The 19,658-nt window shown below is 34.0% G+C and overlaps 1 protein-coding gene across 1 annotated transcript in view; it reads right to left on the reverse strand.

Annotated features, from left to right (window-relative positions):
• Positions 1 to 2,869: 2,869 nt before the first annotated feature.
• LOC308636321 (bifunctional 3'-5' exonuclease/ATP-dependent helicase WRN-like) overlaps positions 2,870 to 19,658 on the reverse strand; it is a gene marked incomplete at both ends in the record, with an annotated part of 48,234 nt that continues 31,445 nt past the window's right edge. Inside the window, 3 exon segments of the mRNA XM_081271740.1 lie at positions 2,870 to 3,050; positions 8,474 to 8,661; positions 16,733 to 16,839. Of these exon segments, the coding sequence (XP_081127866.1) occupies positions 2,870 to 3,050; positions 8,474 to 8,661; positions 16,733 to 16,839 (476 nt within the window).

A 19,658-nucleotide genomic window follows, 5' to 3' on the forward strand; every position in this document is an offset into this window, starting at 1 on the left:
AAATGGGGTTAGAAATGCATAAAATGAAGAGGGAGAGGAAAAGGACACTAAAGGATGTGAAAAAGATCTAAACTTTCATCCTTCACAGTGGGGAGTCAATAGATAATGCCTAAAACATATTAAAAAATTAAGTAATAGCAATAGAAGCAAATCGTGGAAAAAAAATAGTTTTAAACACCTAAAGGCTCAGCTAAAAGAGTTGAGAGTAGGAAAAAGAAGTGAAGAGGCATGAGGGGCTACTTATGGAGTTGTACGTATAACTGATAAAAATTAAAGTCCATTTTAAAGATAGGGCAGAAGAATAAAAAGGATAAAAGGAAAGAAGAAAACTACTGACCTAGTTAAAGGATGATGAGAAGGGTGAGAGAAAAATAAATACAGCAATAATAATAATAATCAATAATAAGTTAAAGCTTTGGACAAAGACTAGGCAATTTTTCTATATTTAAGGGTTAATAAGCAACACAATAATGATTCTACTTTTAATCATATTATTTTTAGAAGAGATCAAACAATTCCATAGACTTTATTTTTAAAATATCCCTATAAACTTTCAAGTATAAATAAATATATTTTATCAAATAAGTGATTTGCAGCCTCATTCCAGAAAGAAAGAGAATTTAAGGTATCATCAAAGGACAAGTGAAAATACAAATGGATATAAAACAAAAAGTCAGGATTAAATATAAGAATGAATGGTAGATTAAAAGGCAAATCTACATGCAAATATAGTTAGATATGGCTATAATAATCACAAATAAAAGTCTATTTTTCTAAAAATATTAAGATTCTCAGCATCACTCAATCTAAGCTATTAAGAGTTGAAGATATCAGCTAGACTTTAGCCCTGCACTAAGGTATAAGTCAATTGTAAAAAGAATTACAGGAAAAGTGAATATTTAGAATTCAGGATATTTATTTATTCATTAAGCACTAAATAAATATCAATGACAAGTAATCAACTGCAAAAGCACTAGCCTCTTCCATATAGAAGATAAAATATATTTTCATCACTTGAAAAAGTGATTTGAGAACTTTCAATACAAATGTGGAACTTGTAAACAATTAATGACAAAGGACTATCTGGACCAGCTGTTAGATAAAACAAAACTTGATGTTAGACTAGAGTAAAATAATCAATACTAACTTATTAATCTTCATAATATGTATAAATATTTGTGACATCCCACCGTAGAAAGGGAAAATATAGTATCACATATATACATACACCCTTCTAGAGATCAGGTGTAAGCTAAAAGATTACTATGAGGATTTTTAAGCCATATTTCAAAATATTAATATTTAAAGGAGCTGTGTATTGGTAGGAAAATCAGATGCATCCAATGAAATTAACCATCACAAAATAACATGGATAAAGTTTGTACTCTCTCATATTTTTGGGAGATATTTTAGTCTAAATGAATAATTATTAAATTAAATGAACACCTGAACAAAGAATAAACCATTGGTCAGTTAAAGGCTTGAAGACTGATTGCTAAGATTTAGTAGGCAGCCAGTAAATTTTATCAGACAATTTTCAAGCCACTGAGATAATAAAAAACACAAATTTGCATAAAATCTCTGTCCAGTTATGACAGCTGTTTCTATCTGGGGAAAGGAGGGGAAAGAAGAGAATAGATACTTTGGGGCAGATATGCATTACAGCAAACCTACACATAGTGAACTTTATAGACAGTACATATGAACTATACTTAAGTGTTAAGATGTTTGAACAATTCTAGTTTGAGGTGGATAACAACTACCTCTCATAGGGAGGGCTGGATAGAAACCTCCAGGGCTGATGCAAGTTCATTTCTTGAGAGGAAGAACTATTATATTGGCTTACAGTGATCATGTGGATATGATGCTGACATCATTAAGTTGTTGATCGAAACCAACTCATGTGACTTGAATTTAAATTCTCCCAGATATTCTCTAGGTTGCCTACTGAACCAAGCCAATCATGACAGGAGTCTCAGTGGCACCATCTCATAATAACTTCATCATTACCCTCCCCTTCTTCAGTTCTGCCCTTAAAATTAATCCTATTAAATGCTACCAGTCTATTTTTATGATAATATCATTCTGCTCAAAAACACAGAAGAGTTCATCATGTTAATTTTCAAACTCTTTTCTGTGGCATGCTAAGGATTACAAAACACCTACAGAGGCTGTCTTACAGCCTGGGAGGTTCAGGTCTCCCTTCTCCCTCATGCCAATTCCAACTAGAATTATTATTTAATCTATCTTACCTATTAGATAAAAGCTCATTTAAATGAAAAATTCTAAGGTTAAAGTAATCGGGAAACACTACAGGAATCTAGCACCAAGCCCAGTATATCACTTTCCTACAAGTTTTAAAGCCATCCATAAACCTGGCCAACAAATCCGTTTAATCTTTTTCTTAGGAGTCTTTAATAGTTCCTCACTGCCTCTTTATCCATAATTTTTGCCATTCCTATCCCTTGCTTTTTCCCTCCAGTCATTCCAAACCACTCATAATTTGCTGAGCCCTGCATGCACTCTCACATCACACGTTAGTCCTTCTTCCTGGAATTCTAAAACCAATTCTTCTGCTCTCATCACCTACCAGCCTACAAACTTCCATTCACATTTTCAAACTCTATTCAAGTTGCACCTTCCTGGATAGTCAACTCACATCACAAAACCTATCTCAGACGGCTTTTTATACTTAATAATCTGCAACGGTTTTTTTATACACTTACCTTTCACATTACATATAGACTGATTTCCTTAACCAGAGGAGCTATATTATATTTAATACCAGAAAGTATTTAATAAAGATACGATATAATTTGAGAAATATCTATTTTCTCTAAGGAGCACAGAGAGTAATGACAATTGATTCTCACACCTGAATTTCATCTCTCATGAACCTATGATGAACATCTTTCCTTATGTTAAAACTCATGCCTGCCTGGTATGTTCCACAGGCTAACTTCAGTTTCTTAAGTTCAGCAGTACCTTGTTCTGTCATTTTTCTAGAAGGACAATAGATGATAGTTGGACCTTCAAATTCCCAATCAGAACTAGAAGGAAAAAAGGAAAAAAAAGAACAAACATAGTGAGAGAAAGAAGGGGGCGGGGGAAGAATATTTCAGACCAGTTTGGGTTTTATCTCATTTAACATTTCCTTTCTATTAAACAAAAGCATATTAAAAAACAATGACATATTTAACTTCATGAAAATCTAAAACATTATGGAGAATCACATGTGAAATGAGTTGTAATGAGCTCCAAAAACTTTTGACTTAGTTTTGGTTCAAATCAAAGTTAAAACATGGAACAAGTAAGTTTGTCCTAGCAGAAGCCATGATACAAAGGTATCAACTATTGATGCAAATATTCTAGGAATGTAACACAACAGAGAAACAATCAGTCTTAATTTTTGTAGAAGTGAATATTTATATAGAAATATGTATAAAAATTTTTATTCTTTTATGTTCATAAAGTTGAGCTTATTTACTAAAAAAAAAGACCTTTTTGGAATATTGCAAGATTCCTTTTATGGTGCAAAGAAGTAATTACTAGCAATCTTGAGACCATCAATGTTTAAGAAAAAACTGTTTCAATGTCTATTGTAGAAATTTGTGCTTATTTATTAAGAGTGTAAACAATGATTTCCATAAAACATTTAATACCTCAATGCATTCATTTACTTAAGGGTATTCATTTATGCTGACTTAATTATTATAGACAAACAACTATTTTAGATTCATGAAAAGTTATTTTAGGGCTGGGACTGTACCTCAGTGGCAGAGTGCTTGCCTAGGATGTATGAGGCACTGGGTTCAATCCTTAGCACTGCATAAAATAAACAAACAAAAAAAAGGCATCTGTCCATGTATAATTACAAAAATCATAATTTGATTTAATTTTAAATTCATATACCCTTTGATGTAATTTCAATTTAGAGTTTGTTTGTTTTCTGGGTACTAAGGATAGAACCCAGGGGTACTTTACCATTGTACTACATCTCCTTTCCTTTTTTAAATTTTCATTTTGAGGAAAGGTCTTATTAAGTTGCCAAGTCTGGCCTCAAACTTGCTTATCTTCCTGCCTCAGCCTCCCATGTGGTTGGGGTTACAGAAATGTGCCACCTCGTCTGGCTCCAATTTGAATTTTGGGAATTTATTTTGTAAAAATACTTATCTGCCAAAAGACAATATGTACAAATATTCAGAGTAAAACTATGATAGTGAAAAACAATCTAAATGTTCATCATTATGTATATTCTTATAATGGAATACTAAAAAACTTTTTAATATGTCAAACTGCACTCTACTGTTATGTATATCTTTTATTTTTTTTAGATGTACAGGGACACAATACCTTTATTTTATTTGATGTGGTGCTGGGATAGAACCCAGAGTCTCACACATGCTAGGAAAGTGGTTTACCACTGAGCCACAACCCCAGTCCTCCTAAACTAACATTTTTAAAAATTAAATGTTTTGGGCTGGGGTTGTGGCTCAGAGGTAGAGCACTTGCCTACAATACATGATGCACTGGGTTCGATCCTCAGTACCACATAAAAATAAAAATGAAGATATTGTGTCCACCTATAATTATAAAAAATAAATGTTTTTTAAAAAGTAAATGCTTATAAAATCATTAAGAAGGACTTTGGCAGAGGCTACTGAAAATTAAACAGAAAAATCAGGTAATTTAATAATATTAATAACCTACTCTACACAAGTTTTGATAGTAAACATCATAAAGGAGTGAGAAAGGCTAAACTTTTTTTTTAGTTCACAAAAATCTTATTATAAAAAACACATTTTCAAAGAAGAAAAAACTGCTCACCAAAATCTGGATAGTATATTCTACACATTAAGGCCCTAATTTAATAAAATAAAATATATGGAAAGATACTTTAAATGAAAGGAGAAATGGATATGGTATGAAATTATTTCTTTATAAACTTAACAACAAAATAGGGGTGCACGTCTGCATAGTAATACAGTCAAAGAAGTCTATATAGAAAAACATCAAAGTATCAATAGTAAATATACATAGAGAATGGGACTGAAAATGAGCCATTTTCAACTTACAAGTGCATCCATATTATTCAAAATGATATTAAATCTTAAAATTTAAAAAGATACAGATAATATGTAAAAATTTGAACTTAACAAATCAAGCCTAAAAATTCCTTTTACAAAAGGAATTTACTGCCAAGTAACTTACTAAAAACTGTTATGTCTTCATAACAATTTCCTGAAGGTAAAAACAAAAAGCAGCCCTTATTTGCCTAACCATTAAATGAAATAGGCAAAAGAGGTTCATCTAATTATCTAAATAAATATAATGTGAGGGCTGGGACTGTGGTTCAGTGGTAGGATGCCCGCTGCGTGCATGTGAGGCCCTGGGTTCGATCCTCAGCACCACATAAAAATAAATAAATAAAGATATAATCTCCATCTACAACTTTAAAAAAATGTTTAAAAATATATAATGTGAATATAAAAACAAAATAAGGCTATTTTAAAAAACATTTTCAATCAATAAATAGAAAAAATGTAAATACTGACAAATGGCAGAATCAAAGTAAGAGAAGAAAATAGAAATAAAAAACCATTGATCTGAAGCCTTGATTACCTTCTACTTCATGACTCACATCTGTAGAAAGCATTCTGACTCTCAGTGTTTTACTACTACTACACTCTGCTTGAAGAGACTGAAAATGGGTATAGAATATTTCTTGATCTGTTTTTAGAAAAAAAATCCATATTAAATATTGACATATTGCTTCCAATATTAGGTAAAGGAGTCTGATCTTCATTCCCTAGAATAGAATTCCAGAAAGGTGCTCCAAGATTTAAGAGGTGTGCTTTCAGAAGATGAATATGAAAGTTATGTGCAGAGTGCAACAATGAGCAAGAGGAGGAGAGAGATCTGTTAGGAGATATTCAGTTTGGGATATAAACTAACAAAGACATCAATTAGAAGAATTAACATAAAAAAAGTAGAAGGAAACATTTGCATAAGACATGAAGACCAACAGTGTCAAAACACAGAGAAGCCCACATGGTGGTGCTTGCCTATAATTCCAGTAGCTCTGGAGGCTGAGAGAGGAGAATCCTGAGTGCAAAGCCAAGCCTCAGCAATTTAAATAAAACACAAAACAAGGCTGGGGATATGGCTCAGTGGTCAAGTGCCCCTGAGTTCAATCCCTGGCGCCCCCACCAAAAAAAAAAAAAAAATACTTGGGAATCAACCTAATAAAAGAGGTGAAGGACCTATACAACGAAAACTACAGAACCCTAAAGAGAGAAATAGAAGAGGACCTTAGAAGGTGGAAAGATATACCCTGTTCATGGATAGGCAGAACTAATATCATTAAAATGGCCATATTACCAAAAGTTCTCTATAGGTTTAATGCAATGCCAATCAAAATCCCAACGGCATTCCTCGCAGAAATAGAAAAAGCAACCATGAAATTCATCTGGAAAAATAAAAGACCCAGAATAGCAAAAGCAATTCTAAACAGGAAGAGTGAAACAGGCAGTATAGTGATACCAGATTTTAAACTATAACTACAGAGCAATAGTAACAAAAACAGCATGGTACTGGTACCAAAACAGGCAGGTAGACCAATGGTACAGAAAAGAGGACACAGAGACCAATCCACAAAATTACAACTACCTCATATTAGACAAAGGTGCCAAAAGCATGCAATGGAGAAAAAATAGCATCTTCAACAAATGGTGCTGGGAAAACTGGAAATCCATATGCAACAAAATGAAACTGAATCCCTCTCTCTCACCTTGCACAAAAGTTAACTCAAAATGGATCAAGGAGCTAGGAATCAAACCAGAAACTTTGCATCTAATAGAAGAAAAAGTTGGCCCTAATCTCCATCTCGTGGGGTCGGGCTCCAAATTCCTTAATAGGACACCCATAGCACAAAAGTTAAAAACAAGAATCAACAAATGGGACTTACTCAAACTAAAAAGTTTTTGCTCAGCAAGAGAAACAATAAGAGAGGTAAATAGGGAGCCTACATCCTGGGAACAAATATTTACCCCTCACACTTCAGATAGATCTCTAAGAACTCAAAAAATTAAACAACAAGAAAACAAATAACCCAATCAACAAATGGGCCAAGGATCTGAACAGACACTTCTCAGAGGAGGATATACAATCAATCAACAAATACACGAAAAAATACTCACCATCTCTAGCAATCAGAGAAATGCAAATTAAAACCACTCTAAGATACCATGTCACTCCAGTAAGAATGGCAGCCATTAATAAGTCAAACAATAACAAGTGCTGGTGAGGATGTGGGGAAAAGGGTACACTTGTAAAATGCTGGTGGGACTGCAAATTGGTTCAGCCAATTTGGAAAACAATATGGAGATTCCTTGGAAAGCTGGGAATGGAACCACCATTTGACCCAGCTATTCCCCTTCTCAGACTATACCCAAAAGACCTAACTAAAAAGAGCATACAACAGGGACACAGCTACATCAATGTTCATAGCACCACAATTCACAATAGCTAGACTGTGGAACCAACCCAGATGCCCTTCAATAGATGAATGGATAAAAAAAATGTGGCATTTATGCACAATGGAATATTACTCAGCACTAAAAAACAACAAAATCATGGCATTTGCAGGGAAATGGATGGCATTAGAGCAGATTATGCTAAGTGAAGCTAGCCAATCCCTAAAAAACAAATGCAGAATGTCTTCTTTCATATAAGGGCGGGGGGGCGACTCAAAACAGAGCAGGGAGGAAGAGCATGAGAAGAAGATTACCATTAAATAGGGACAAGAGGTGCGTGGGAATGGGAGAGAGAAGGGGAATTGCATGGAAGATGATAGGAGACCCTCATTGTTATGCAAAATTACATATAAGATGGTGTGAGGGGGAAGAAAAAAGAGAGAGAAAAAAACATGTCACAGTAGATTGGGTAGAAAGAGAAGAGGGAAGGGGAGGGGAGGGGGATAGGAAGGGCAGCACAATACAATAGACACTAGTATGGCCCTATGTATAAACGTGGCTGTATAACACATGTGATCCTGCAATCTGTACACGTGGAAAAATAAGATTGAGATCACATACCCCATTTGAATCAAATGTATGATGCGTCAAGATCATTGTAATGTTTTGAGCAACTAATAAAAAAAATTTAAAAAAAATTGAGGAAAAAAATGTTACCCCTGCCCAAAAAAGCAAAGAGAATGATAAAGATTACAAATACTCCTATTCAAGCATCAACAGGGAATAAAAATAACAGAAGAATTAGTCCCTAACTTCAAAAATATACTTTTTCTCAAGTCCCTGAACTGATTATGTAATACCACACTTAACTTGAACCACAGCTAGGTAAAATCTGAAATAAGTCAAACATGTATTAGAAAGAAATAGTAAAAAAATAAATAAATTTTTCTATAAAAAAAGAAATAGCTACAAAAATCCATCAACCATTAAATCCTTACCTTGTCTTTTTAACAAGAAATGGCTTTAGATCTTGAAGAATGTTCCCTGTTTTCCGTCCAACTTCTAAATATAGATTTGGTCGATCAAAACTAGTACAGGTAATCTGAGGATTGTTCAGTTTTAAGCAACGTACAATGTCTTCCCGGATTGAAGAACTTGCCGTTGCAGTGAGGGCAAAGATTGGAACCTGAGTGAATAAACATGATTTTTTAAAAAGGTTCACTAATTCTGAATATTTCTACTGCCTTCTTACAAAAAGAGTGTTACAGGAGGTACACTGTCAAAAATACCTTAAAATTACACTTTTTAATAAAAGAAAAAGAAGTCCTTAACTGTTTTTCAGTCTTCTAAACATAACGTTGCTTCTTAAAAAAAAAAAAAACCAGAAATCATTTATAAGCAGTAAATACACTTTACTTTGTTTTATTAAATTAAATGTATTTATTAGCTCGATATCTTTCCAGTTATTATTTTTAACTATTACATCTATAAATAGTACCCATATAAGTAAAGGTGCATTACTTACTTTTTTTTTTTTTTGGAAAATCTAACTGTATAAATCAATGAGGTGTTATCTGTGGGTTTTTTTTTTTTTTTTGGCAGATTGGTGTTTTAGCGTTTTGTTTTGTTTTTTTGTCTCTCGTGAAATATATCACTTTACAGCTTTTCATATCTAAAAGCAAAGCTTCCCCTGACCTGGATAACCTCTTTCCAGTCTTACTAAAGTGAATCAATGGCATGGTATATATAATATTAAATGTGTATTATTAATTGCTTCCTAAAGCAATGAAACCATACTCTATTTTCAGTCTAGCAAAGACTCTGAATTATATAATCAACCAAAAAGGAACATAGCAGGCATGAGGAAAAACATACAATCTTTCAGAAATTCAAAGGCACGATAACAAAATATCTCCCATAAAACTACACTTCATATTTTTGTTCCTATTATATAAGGGAATCATACTCAATTATGCTATATTTCACAATCAGGAAAATAAATGGGTTACATCTTAAGGATGTTCCTAAGTAATTAGCTGTTCCATTACCAGAATACAATTTTCCTAAAAATATGTTTTGGCTTATTACAGACAGAGGAAACAATGTCTCAATAAAATGGTTTTTTTGGATATGCTGTAGCTATCTCACAAACCAGCTTAAATAATTATCTTTTGTATGTAAAAATTTACATATAATTTACCAATTCGCAAAGAAGTGTAGAGTCTGACTCAAAATTAAAACAAGATACAAATTACAAACTTTTTTGTTACATTTGCAATTAATATAGATTTACTGAATTAAAAACTATCTCATCTTGGGAGGTTTTATGAATAAAAAAAAAAAACCAACATGAGCAATTAATTGCATCATTTTTATATTCTCTATCCTTAAATTCTGTAAAACTTTTTAAAAACTTAACCCCAAAACTAATTTAATTGATCTCTGGCTTCCAATCAGACTCTTCTCTGAATTTTGAATGCCTCCATAAGGAAGTAGAGATAAATGGGCTAATTTAAAGAAGTTAATTTCTCTACCCAAGCCTTAATATAGATACATTTCTGTGTTAATATATAGGTACTAACAAATATATGGCTGAGAATAGGGAAGTTGAAAAATTAGAAGTTTTGGGCTGGGGTTGTGGCTGAGTGATAGAGCGCTTGCCTAGCATGTGTGAGGAACTGTGTTTGATTCTCAGCACTGCATATAAATGAATGAATAAAATAAAGGTCCATCAATGTCTAAATAAAACATTTTTAAAAAAATAGAAATTACTAGGACATACACATTCTCACCCTGACAATAAAGCATTTCCCTTAAGTGCTTCAATCAACTTATTTATAAATGCACTAATAAATACTTGTTTATCTGCATATGCAGATTAAAAAGGGAAGTTTTTTAGGATACAGCTCATAAGAAGAGAGGGTTAGGGCTGGGATTATAATTCAGTGGTAGAGCACTTGCCTCACATGCATGAGGCCCTGTGTTTAATCCTCAGTACCACATAAAAATAAGTAAATAAAAATAAAAGGGGAGGGAAGGGACCATTAAAAAAAAGAGAGTGGGGGGCTGGATATGTTTCTAAGAGAGATAATGTATCAGTAGACAGAAAATGCATTTACAAAAATATGGAAATTAAATGTCACATCTCCAAAAAGTTAATGGAAACATCAGGCAAAAGAGCAGCACAGCAGTGAAACAAACCTGGCTTGGAATCAACTACTTGGTTTAATGTCTACCTTTAGCTGTGTGTTTATCTCTCTGAGCTTTGGTTTTGTCCTATAAAAAATGGCTACAATAACAGAACCAGTATCATCGAGTTCTTATGAACATTAAATGAGACAAAATATATAAAATGCCAAATATACTGGACAGCATAGAATACTCAAAAGTTTTCAACTGTAACCACCATTGTTACTGCAACAATTAAAAAGGTTTCTGTATGGAAATTTCACAGATATGGGCAGTAGTCCCAGATTTGCCACTGGCTTTGGCAAAGTGGGCTGTTAGACCCCTGAAATTTAAAAATCCCCATTTGCTTAGAAATTCCCAATTCCAGTGACCAGCTAACAGTGAAATGATTATAATATAAATAGTTACTCTTTTGCCTCCAACATTCTAAAAGTCACAGTTAAGAATGTTGCTTCTGGGATGGGGTTGTGGCTCAGTGTAGAGTGTTTGCCTAGCACGCATGAGGCACTGGATTCAATTCTCAGCATCACATGAAAAATGAAGTTATTAAAAAAGGGAATGCTGCTCCTGCAACTAGAAAATAAAGTAACATAATAAAATTGAAGAAACAATAAAGATTCACTTCAAAAGTAAATAGAACCTATTCTTAGAATTCTGTTTTGGGTACTTTATGATGCTACGATTTTACAAAGAAGGTTGGGGATGTAGCTCAGTGGTAGAGTACTTGCCTAGTATGTCACTAGTGAGGCCATGGGTTCAACCCCAGGTACCACACATAATTTATAAGCAAACTAAAAAATAACATACAGGCAGGTTATGAGAAGGGTGATCATACATGCTCATTTTACTGGGCTACTCTAGGTTTATATTTGTAGTCACAGCATAATTAAGAATTTGAACCCTTAAATTTTCAGAAGCAAACTGGATAGATGCTAAATTATACTGCCACCTAGTTGTAATAAGTTACTAAGTCTTAAAATTAATTATTTGAGTTTATTAAATCTAGGTTTCAGGCATCAATTTTTGCCAAAACAAGCAACAAAATATAAAATAATCGTGTGATTTTATAAATCTAAGAAGATATTTAGCATATATTTCCATAGTGCAACACCCAAAGATTTAGAAAACTATAACTATTCCATTTGCTTCTAAATTTGGGTCATGTTTATTTTAACTCTATATTCTAGAATACACAGAGAATTTATTCCTTCATTTCAAATGGTTACTGAGTGTCTGCTGCATGCTTATCTTTTTTCCAATAGGTACTAGGAAGAAAGTAACACAAAGGACCAATATGTCTCAGGGATTTCACAGTTCCCCCATTAATGTTACAGAATTTTAAGACTTCTGTAGAGATTTATGCCTGGCTGCTCTTTCTCAAGGCTCCTTTTAATAATTACTTCCAAATAGAAATCTTTGTGCCAAATGGCTTAGTGATATTTTTGCTATTTTTTAGACTTACTGAAATAATACAATAAGAAATCCAGCTTTATAACAGGTGTCCTAGTGACACTGGAATTAAAAAAACAGCACCAAGAACAATGAGAAAAATGATTGGGCTACAACCACCAGGTGGCATTTCTCACCAGTTAGCTAATACAGAGGATTCTTGAAAACACCAACAGAACAACATTTTCTCAGCCACTGCTTGACAAACACCCTGTCCCAGAGGTTCAACAGAAGGAACATGCAATGTTTAAATCATCCCAAGAAATGCAAATGACACAGTGACGTCAATAGCTAGACATAATAAAAGATTTAATTCCACCAGAAAAGTGTTTAAGAACTACATAAAATATTTAAAATTCCTTTTAAACAATCTTTCCAGTATCAAAGGCCTGGGAAAAGATTACAGAAAGCAATCTTCCTAGTTTCCAAAAGGTTGCTTTAAACCATTCTAAATTAATGAAAATAAGTTCTCTAGGGCACTTTGCCTGTGGGATTTCACCATCAAATCCCTTCTCTATCTATTACATGTACTATTAACACTATCACTATTAATCTTTCTGTATTATTTGTACCAGTCCACATACTTTATATTGTTAGGTATTATTCATTTGTGTGTGGGTATATGTGTGTGTGTGTGTGTGTGTGTGTGTGTGTGTGATGTTTCTGCGTCAAACTCAAAGTCTCATGCATGCTAGTACTGATTTTATTTTTATAGGTATGAATCTAAATTCTTTTACTATCTGAAAACAGAAACTATGTTTTATGCCTCTTCCAAATCATTTACTATAGAAATTAGCAGAGTCCTTTGGTGTAACTCTTTATTACCCAACTCTTTCACAGCTATCTGTGTAGGAGAGTTACTGATTATCAGCTTTCTGATCAGAATTCATTCATTCAATCACCCAATTATTTACTGAGCATCTACCATGATCCAGGTACTGTTACAGATTTTTTAACCAATCAAAAATCCCTCCTCACAAAAAAATACTCTAGTAGGTGCTCACAGAAAACAGACAAAATATAGGAAGTTTAAAAAAATAGAGATAATAATAGAGATAAACACTCTTTCTAAAAATAGCAAAGATATCTGAGGAAGATTTAATGTTGGGGAAGGAGGATTAATGTGATATTTCAAATATGGTAGCCCAAGAGACCTAAATGAGATGGCAATATTTCAGTGAATATCTGACCGAAATAAGGGAGCATAAATTAACTGGGTGAAAAGTATTCAGGAAGAAGGAATATCAGAGGCAAAGCTCAGATGCAGAAGTAAGGTAGGATAGAAGAAACTCACCAGGCTGATGCCAAACCACCTACACAGGCACTTCCAGTGTTCTGTATTTACAAAGTTTCCTTTGTGCCTCTTCTTTTCTTTTTTCTTGTTGGTACTAGGACTTGAACTCAGGGCATTTACCACTGAGCACACCCCCAACATTTTTTATTTTGAGACAGGGTGTCACTAAGTTGCCAAAGCTGCCCTGAAACTTGTGATCCTACTATCTCAGCCTCCTGAGTTGCTGGGATTATAAGCATGTGCCACCACACCCAGCCTACCTTGGGTTATTGTAATTATTACACCTCAGCCTATTTCCTTTGTGCCTCTTTTGATGTACCCTGAATGCCGCAGCCCTCTGGCTGGGCAAAATAACCGGGGGCTGACGAACAACTTGTGTAGGTTGATACAGCAGGAGTGGGAGCGTTTATTGTAGGACAACAGAGGTATTTATACATTTTGCACAGCTTATCTTAATAAGCATAAACTAGATACATCAGTCAACCAATAAGGAATCTCCACACTTAATGGCTTGCTTTTGTTACTTCTCAAACCACTCCCTCTGGCATTTTGCCAGGCACCATCCAGACTTGTTTACGAACTCTAATATTCCCCTGGCAAAATGCCAGGTGTTATTTTGACTTGTTTACAGACTCTAACACCTGAAATTTCCTTCCTTTCTGTGGCATAAGTCAAGAACCTGCCAGGGCCAAACTGAGATTCCTTCTCTCTAAAAGGGGACCTCCTCAGACCCTTGTCCAGTAATGTATGCATGACTGTATATGTAAAGCCCTAGGAAGGTGGAGTGGCTGGAATGCAGTGAATGAAGAGGCTTTTAGGACAGGATAAGGTCAAAGCAAAACTGGAAGACTAGATCATATAAGACTCAGTAAGACATGGTATCAATGTCTGCATGCCACTACCGGAGGGTTTGGAGGGGAATATATCAGACATATTTAAAAAGTATTAGTTCAAATGTTGTACTTACATAGATAAGAGACGGGGAAAAGTGAAAGCAGGAGATTACTGTAACAGTGCAGGTGAAAGCTGGAGATTTGTACCAGGGAAATGGCAGGGATCAACTGATTAGATCCTAAAGACCTCACAAGATTTCCTTACTGTTTAAATGTATTGTAGAGAGTGAGACAAAGAGTAGAGTTGAATGAAATTCTAAAAATTTTGACCTCAACACCAGAAGGATGAAGCTGTTATTAAATAAGATTTTGGAGATTCTTGGGAAGGGAAGGTCTAGAGTGGTGAGACTATCAAGAAGTCATTCTGAAACAGTTTGAGATACCTATTAGACATCTAAGTAGAAAAATCTTCAGAAGGTAACTATATATCTACATGAGTGTTTATATGTGTATGTATACCACATACACACAAGTATACACACATATATACATATTCTATAAATATTCTTTGGAATATTATATTTATATTCTATAAAATGTAACACAAAATAATGATAATACCAAGTGCTGGCATGGAGGCAGAGAAACTGAATCACTCACATATTGCTAATATTAGTCCAAGGCTGTAATATAAACCTGGAGGTTCTCAGGATATAGATAGTATTAAAACTATATGTTGGGCCAGGCATGGTGGGGTGCATGATTATAATCCCTGAGATTCAGGAGGCTGAGGCAAAAGGATTTCAAGTTCAAGGCCAACCTTGACAATTTCACAAGACTCTATTTAAAAACAGAAAAATAGAAAGGGCTGGGAATGTAGCTCAATGGTAGAACAACCCTGGGTTCAATGCCTAGCATGGGGCAGGAGGCATGGGGGATGGGGGGAGACAAGGGCTGGGGAATATAAACTCTGTTAGAGTGCATGCCTAGCCTACAGCAGTCCCTGGTTCAATTCCTAGTACTGCAAAAAGAAAAAGCCCTATCTGTTAGATAAGATGATAAGGAATTTGAGTACCAAAGAATAAGTCCAAGGACTAAGGTTTCAAGCTTGCCAACATTAAAAGGATAAAGAGATGAGAAGGAACAAAGGAGACTAAGGCAAAACCAAGGAAGAACACCAGGATAGTATGCTGTTCTGTGACAAGAACTGTTTCAAGAAACAGTATAAAGACACTCAACAGAAGAAGGACAGCCTTTTCAACAAATGGTCTGGAGCATTATAAGGGAAAACAATGAACCTCAACCTAAACTTCACACCTATATAATTGAACTCAAAATGGATCACAGACCTAAATGTAAAAAATAAAATTATAAAGTTAAGGAAAAACAACTATATAAGTCCAGTACATCGATACTGTATATGCTATTGCTGGTTTGTCATTTAGTAGCTAGCTTGGTTATGAGACCAACAGTCAAGATATGGCAATACTTGCAATGGAGTTTTACTCAGCCATAAAGAGGAATGAAATAATGGCATTTGCCAGTAAACAGATGGAAAGGAGAAAAAAATCATGCTAAGTGAAATAAGCCAGACTCAGAATATCAAAGGTCAAATGTTTTCTCATATGCAAAAACTAAAACAAAATAAGGGAAAGAAGGCAGTCGGGGAGGGGATCAGATGTCACAAAGACCTAGGGAATAGCAATGGAGTTAAAAGAATAAGATGGAGGGAAGAAGGGAAGGAAGAAGATAAATGGGATGAATCTAACAAAATCATGTTATATTCATGTATCAATATACCAAAGAGAATTTCGCATTTATGTATATATAGAAGAAAGGAAATTTAATAGAGTAGAGGAGAGAAAATCAGGGAAGGAGGAGGATTGGAAAAGAAGGGGATGAAGCTTGAAATTGAATTCCTTGCATGTATGATTTTGTCAAAATGAACGTAATTACTATGTATTATTATGATGCTTTAATAAAAAATTAAAAATAAAAATTATATGGCAGTGCTTATATTCAAATAGCACTTATATTACTTAGTTACTGCTCCAGAAAGCAAGAGTACTAGTACTGGCAATTTTATTACAGAATACTGTTATAATTATTCTCTTTTACTATTAGTTATGTTTGTTAATCTCCTACTATGCATAATTTATAAATATATAGGGTTTAGTACTATATGCTGCTTCGGGTATTATACCACTGGGGCTCTTGGAACATATACCCTATCAATAAGGGGGGAGTACTGTAACTATTATCTGATTCTTTCAGAAAAGGTTTGCCAAGCCTTATTCTATGGTATTTCTCCATATATTATAGACCAACCTTATAAAGAAGCCAAGGTTAGAATTTTTTAAAACCTTTCCCCTGATTACATCATCCGTTTGCCCTTTGATAAAGAAGTCTTCAGCTTTTTGGCCATTCCCCAGATCTGAATGCTCCACTTGGTGGAAATGTCATTAAAAAACATTAGACTTGGCAAAGCTTACCGTTGGGAGTGTTGCCTTTAGAGAGCTCAACATCTTGAATGAACTTCTAAAATCATGCCCCCACTCAGAAATACAATGAGCCTCATCCACAGCAATAAGTGTGTTACCTACAAAACAAAAAAACAAAAATGAGAAAAAGAAAAGTTCAAAAAGAAAAAAAAATTCATCTAAATCAACATCGTTTTTTTCACTTAAGACTATATAAATATTACCCCAAAAACCCAAAATAACCGAAATCAAAATATTTGTTTCATACGAAAACATAAGTATAAATAATACCAAATAACATAAAAAGAACACTATTAGAAAAAGGAGAAGGAAAGAAATGTGGATAAAAGGCATTAGGATAGGGCTGGGGCAGTAGCTCAGCGGCAGAGTGCTTGCTTTGCACACGTAAGGCACTGGGTTCGATCCTTAGCACCACATAAAAGTAGACAAATAAAATAAAGGTATTGTCCATTTACAACTACAAAAAAATTTTTTAAAGGCATTAGGATAAAAAAAAGAAAGAAAAAGTATGCATTAATTCAAATAACATATTTATTAAATTTCAGCTTTTATTGTTATTCCTTGGGAAAATGAATGACTTAAACTATCACTTATGAACCATCTCACAACCATGTTTTTTAAAAGTGGCCTGTTCTATTTTTCTGAGGCAACACCTTAAATCTTATCTCATGGGTTAGCTCTCAAAAGAATCAGAAAGAGTATATTTCCACCGAGATAAAGTGCATCAGTATCCAAAATTGATCACATATCATATTGCAGAAAGTTTCTCTAATACGTCATAGAAGACAAGATGAAATCCACATTGTCTAATGTAAAAGGGTATGGGAAGAACTAAATCTCATTACATACAAAGCAGGTAAGAAAAAATATAATTTGGTCCCCCCCGCCTCCCAGCATTCTCTCTACTCTTCCCACACTATAGACATACACTAAAACAGAGTTGATAGTGTGTAGTATTACATGTCACTGCAAAACCATCCAATAAAATGTCTTCAGACATTTCAAAGTAATGACTAATATTGGTTTTGCCCTCAATTTCGAAGTTAAAGACAAAAGTTAACTTCCCTTTATGGGAGTACTAATAATGTTCTGCCAGGGTGGTGATTAAAAATATGTGCTCTGGAATCAGACTGCATAGATGTAAAATGTGGATCCACCACTTACCATGTGTATTTCCTTGAACAAGTTACTCAAGCTTTCCAAGTCTTGGTTTCCTTACGAATAAACTGTGGATAGTAATAGTACCTAACATTTCTTATAACTCTAAAGATTAAATAAAATCATTAACATAAAAGGCTAAAATAGGGCCTGATGCAAAAAAAAGAGTTTAATAAAAAACTGTTGTTATTTTAGTTATTATATTATATGTCCATTTTAATCTAAATCCTTTTCTAGGAATAAAAAGTGAAATATTAACAAGAAACACTGATCTCAAAGAGTTCACAATTCTAAAAAGGGAAATGGACATAAAAATAAACAATGGCAATTCTTTGAGATTGTACTAGCTATGATAATCTGAACAGAGCATGAAAGAAAAAGAAAGCAAATAAGCAAAGTAGGTTGATTAGCAAATTCTTTGGTTACCAATTGAACATAACTTGCCTATATTCATATATAAATACACCACCAGTGAAACTCAACATCATCTACAACCACAAGAATGGGATCCTAATTAGAATAAGTTATACTCCATGTATGCATAATGTCAAAATATACCGTCATGCATATCTAAAAATAATAAATAATTAAAAAAAATAAAAAAGAGTGGGCATGGTGGCTCACACCTGTAATCCCAGCAGCTCCAGAGGCTGAGGCAGGAGGATCGCGAGTTCAAAGACAGCCTGAGCAATGGCATGGTGCTAAGCAACTCAGTGAGACTCTATCTCTAAATAAAATACAAAACAGGGCTGGGAATATGGCTCAGTGGTTGAGTGCCCCTAAGTTCAATCCCTGGTGCCAAAAAAAAAAAAATGCAAAAAAATTCTCTGGTTACTGACTGGGGAATTTTCAGTGTTACCACTATACTTATTTTGGCTTTAGAAACTAAATCAACCAGGCTTTAAATAGGTTAAAACAAAGACGATGTCCTCCTGTATTTTAAAAGTTTTAGTTGCAGTATTGATAAAGTAGCTTATAGTGGAGTTGAACCTTGTACATTACAGTTTAGGCAAACTTTATCAACATACACTTTATTTTATTTTTGATGTTTTTGGTGCCAGGGATTGAACCCAGAGATGCTTAACTACATCCCCAACTGTTTTATACTTTACTTAGAGACAGGGTCTCACTAAGTTGCTATGGCTAGCTTTGAACTCACAATCCTTCTGCCTTGGCCTCCTGAGTCACTGGGACTACAGGCATGAACCACCACACGCAGCTAAAATACACTTTAAATGTACAAGTTCAAGTGTCTTGCCAGGACCTAGACATATTTCATTTTGGCCTACTGGCCTTTTAAGCCTTATTTCCAAAGTTAAAAGACAATTTACAAGTATGGTTGGTAAGGATTCTCCACACACAAGCATACTTGCTATTTGTTATAAATTTAGACTACTTAAATAATTTAACATTTACCTAAAACTGATAAATCTGATTAGCTAAATGTCAGATTACTGTATATATAACACACTGAGTATGTTCTTTTTTGCAAGCATTTCACAATTTCCTACAAACAAAAGCCAAAGGAAAATATTTCAAAAAAACTCATTTAATTTGTCCCTTTTAATTCAACACTGAGTCACTCAAAAAAACCATTTTCATCCTTCATAAGCAAAATGTTCTATGCTCTACTCTAATGAATGAGGGTTCATAATTTATACATTACAAAAACTAGGAATTTACAACTCTTAATTAAATAAATATTTACTTAAATAATTAAACTATTAATTCATTGTAACAGTATCACACATATAAAACG

Source organism: Spermophilus citellus, assembly GCF_964194105.1.
Source record: "Spermophilus citellus genome assembly, chromosome: 17".
Taxonomy (NCBI): Eukaryota; Metazoa; Chordata; class Mammalia; order Rodentia; family Sciuridae; genus Spermophilus; species Spermophilus citellus.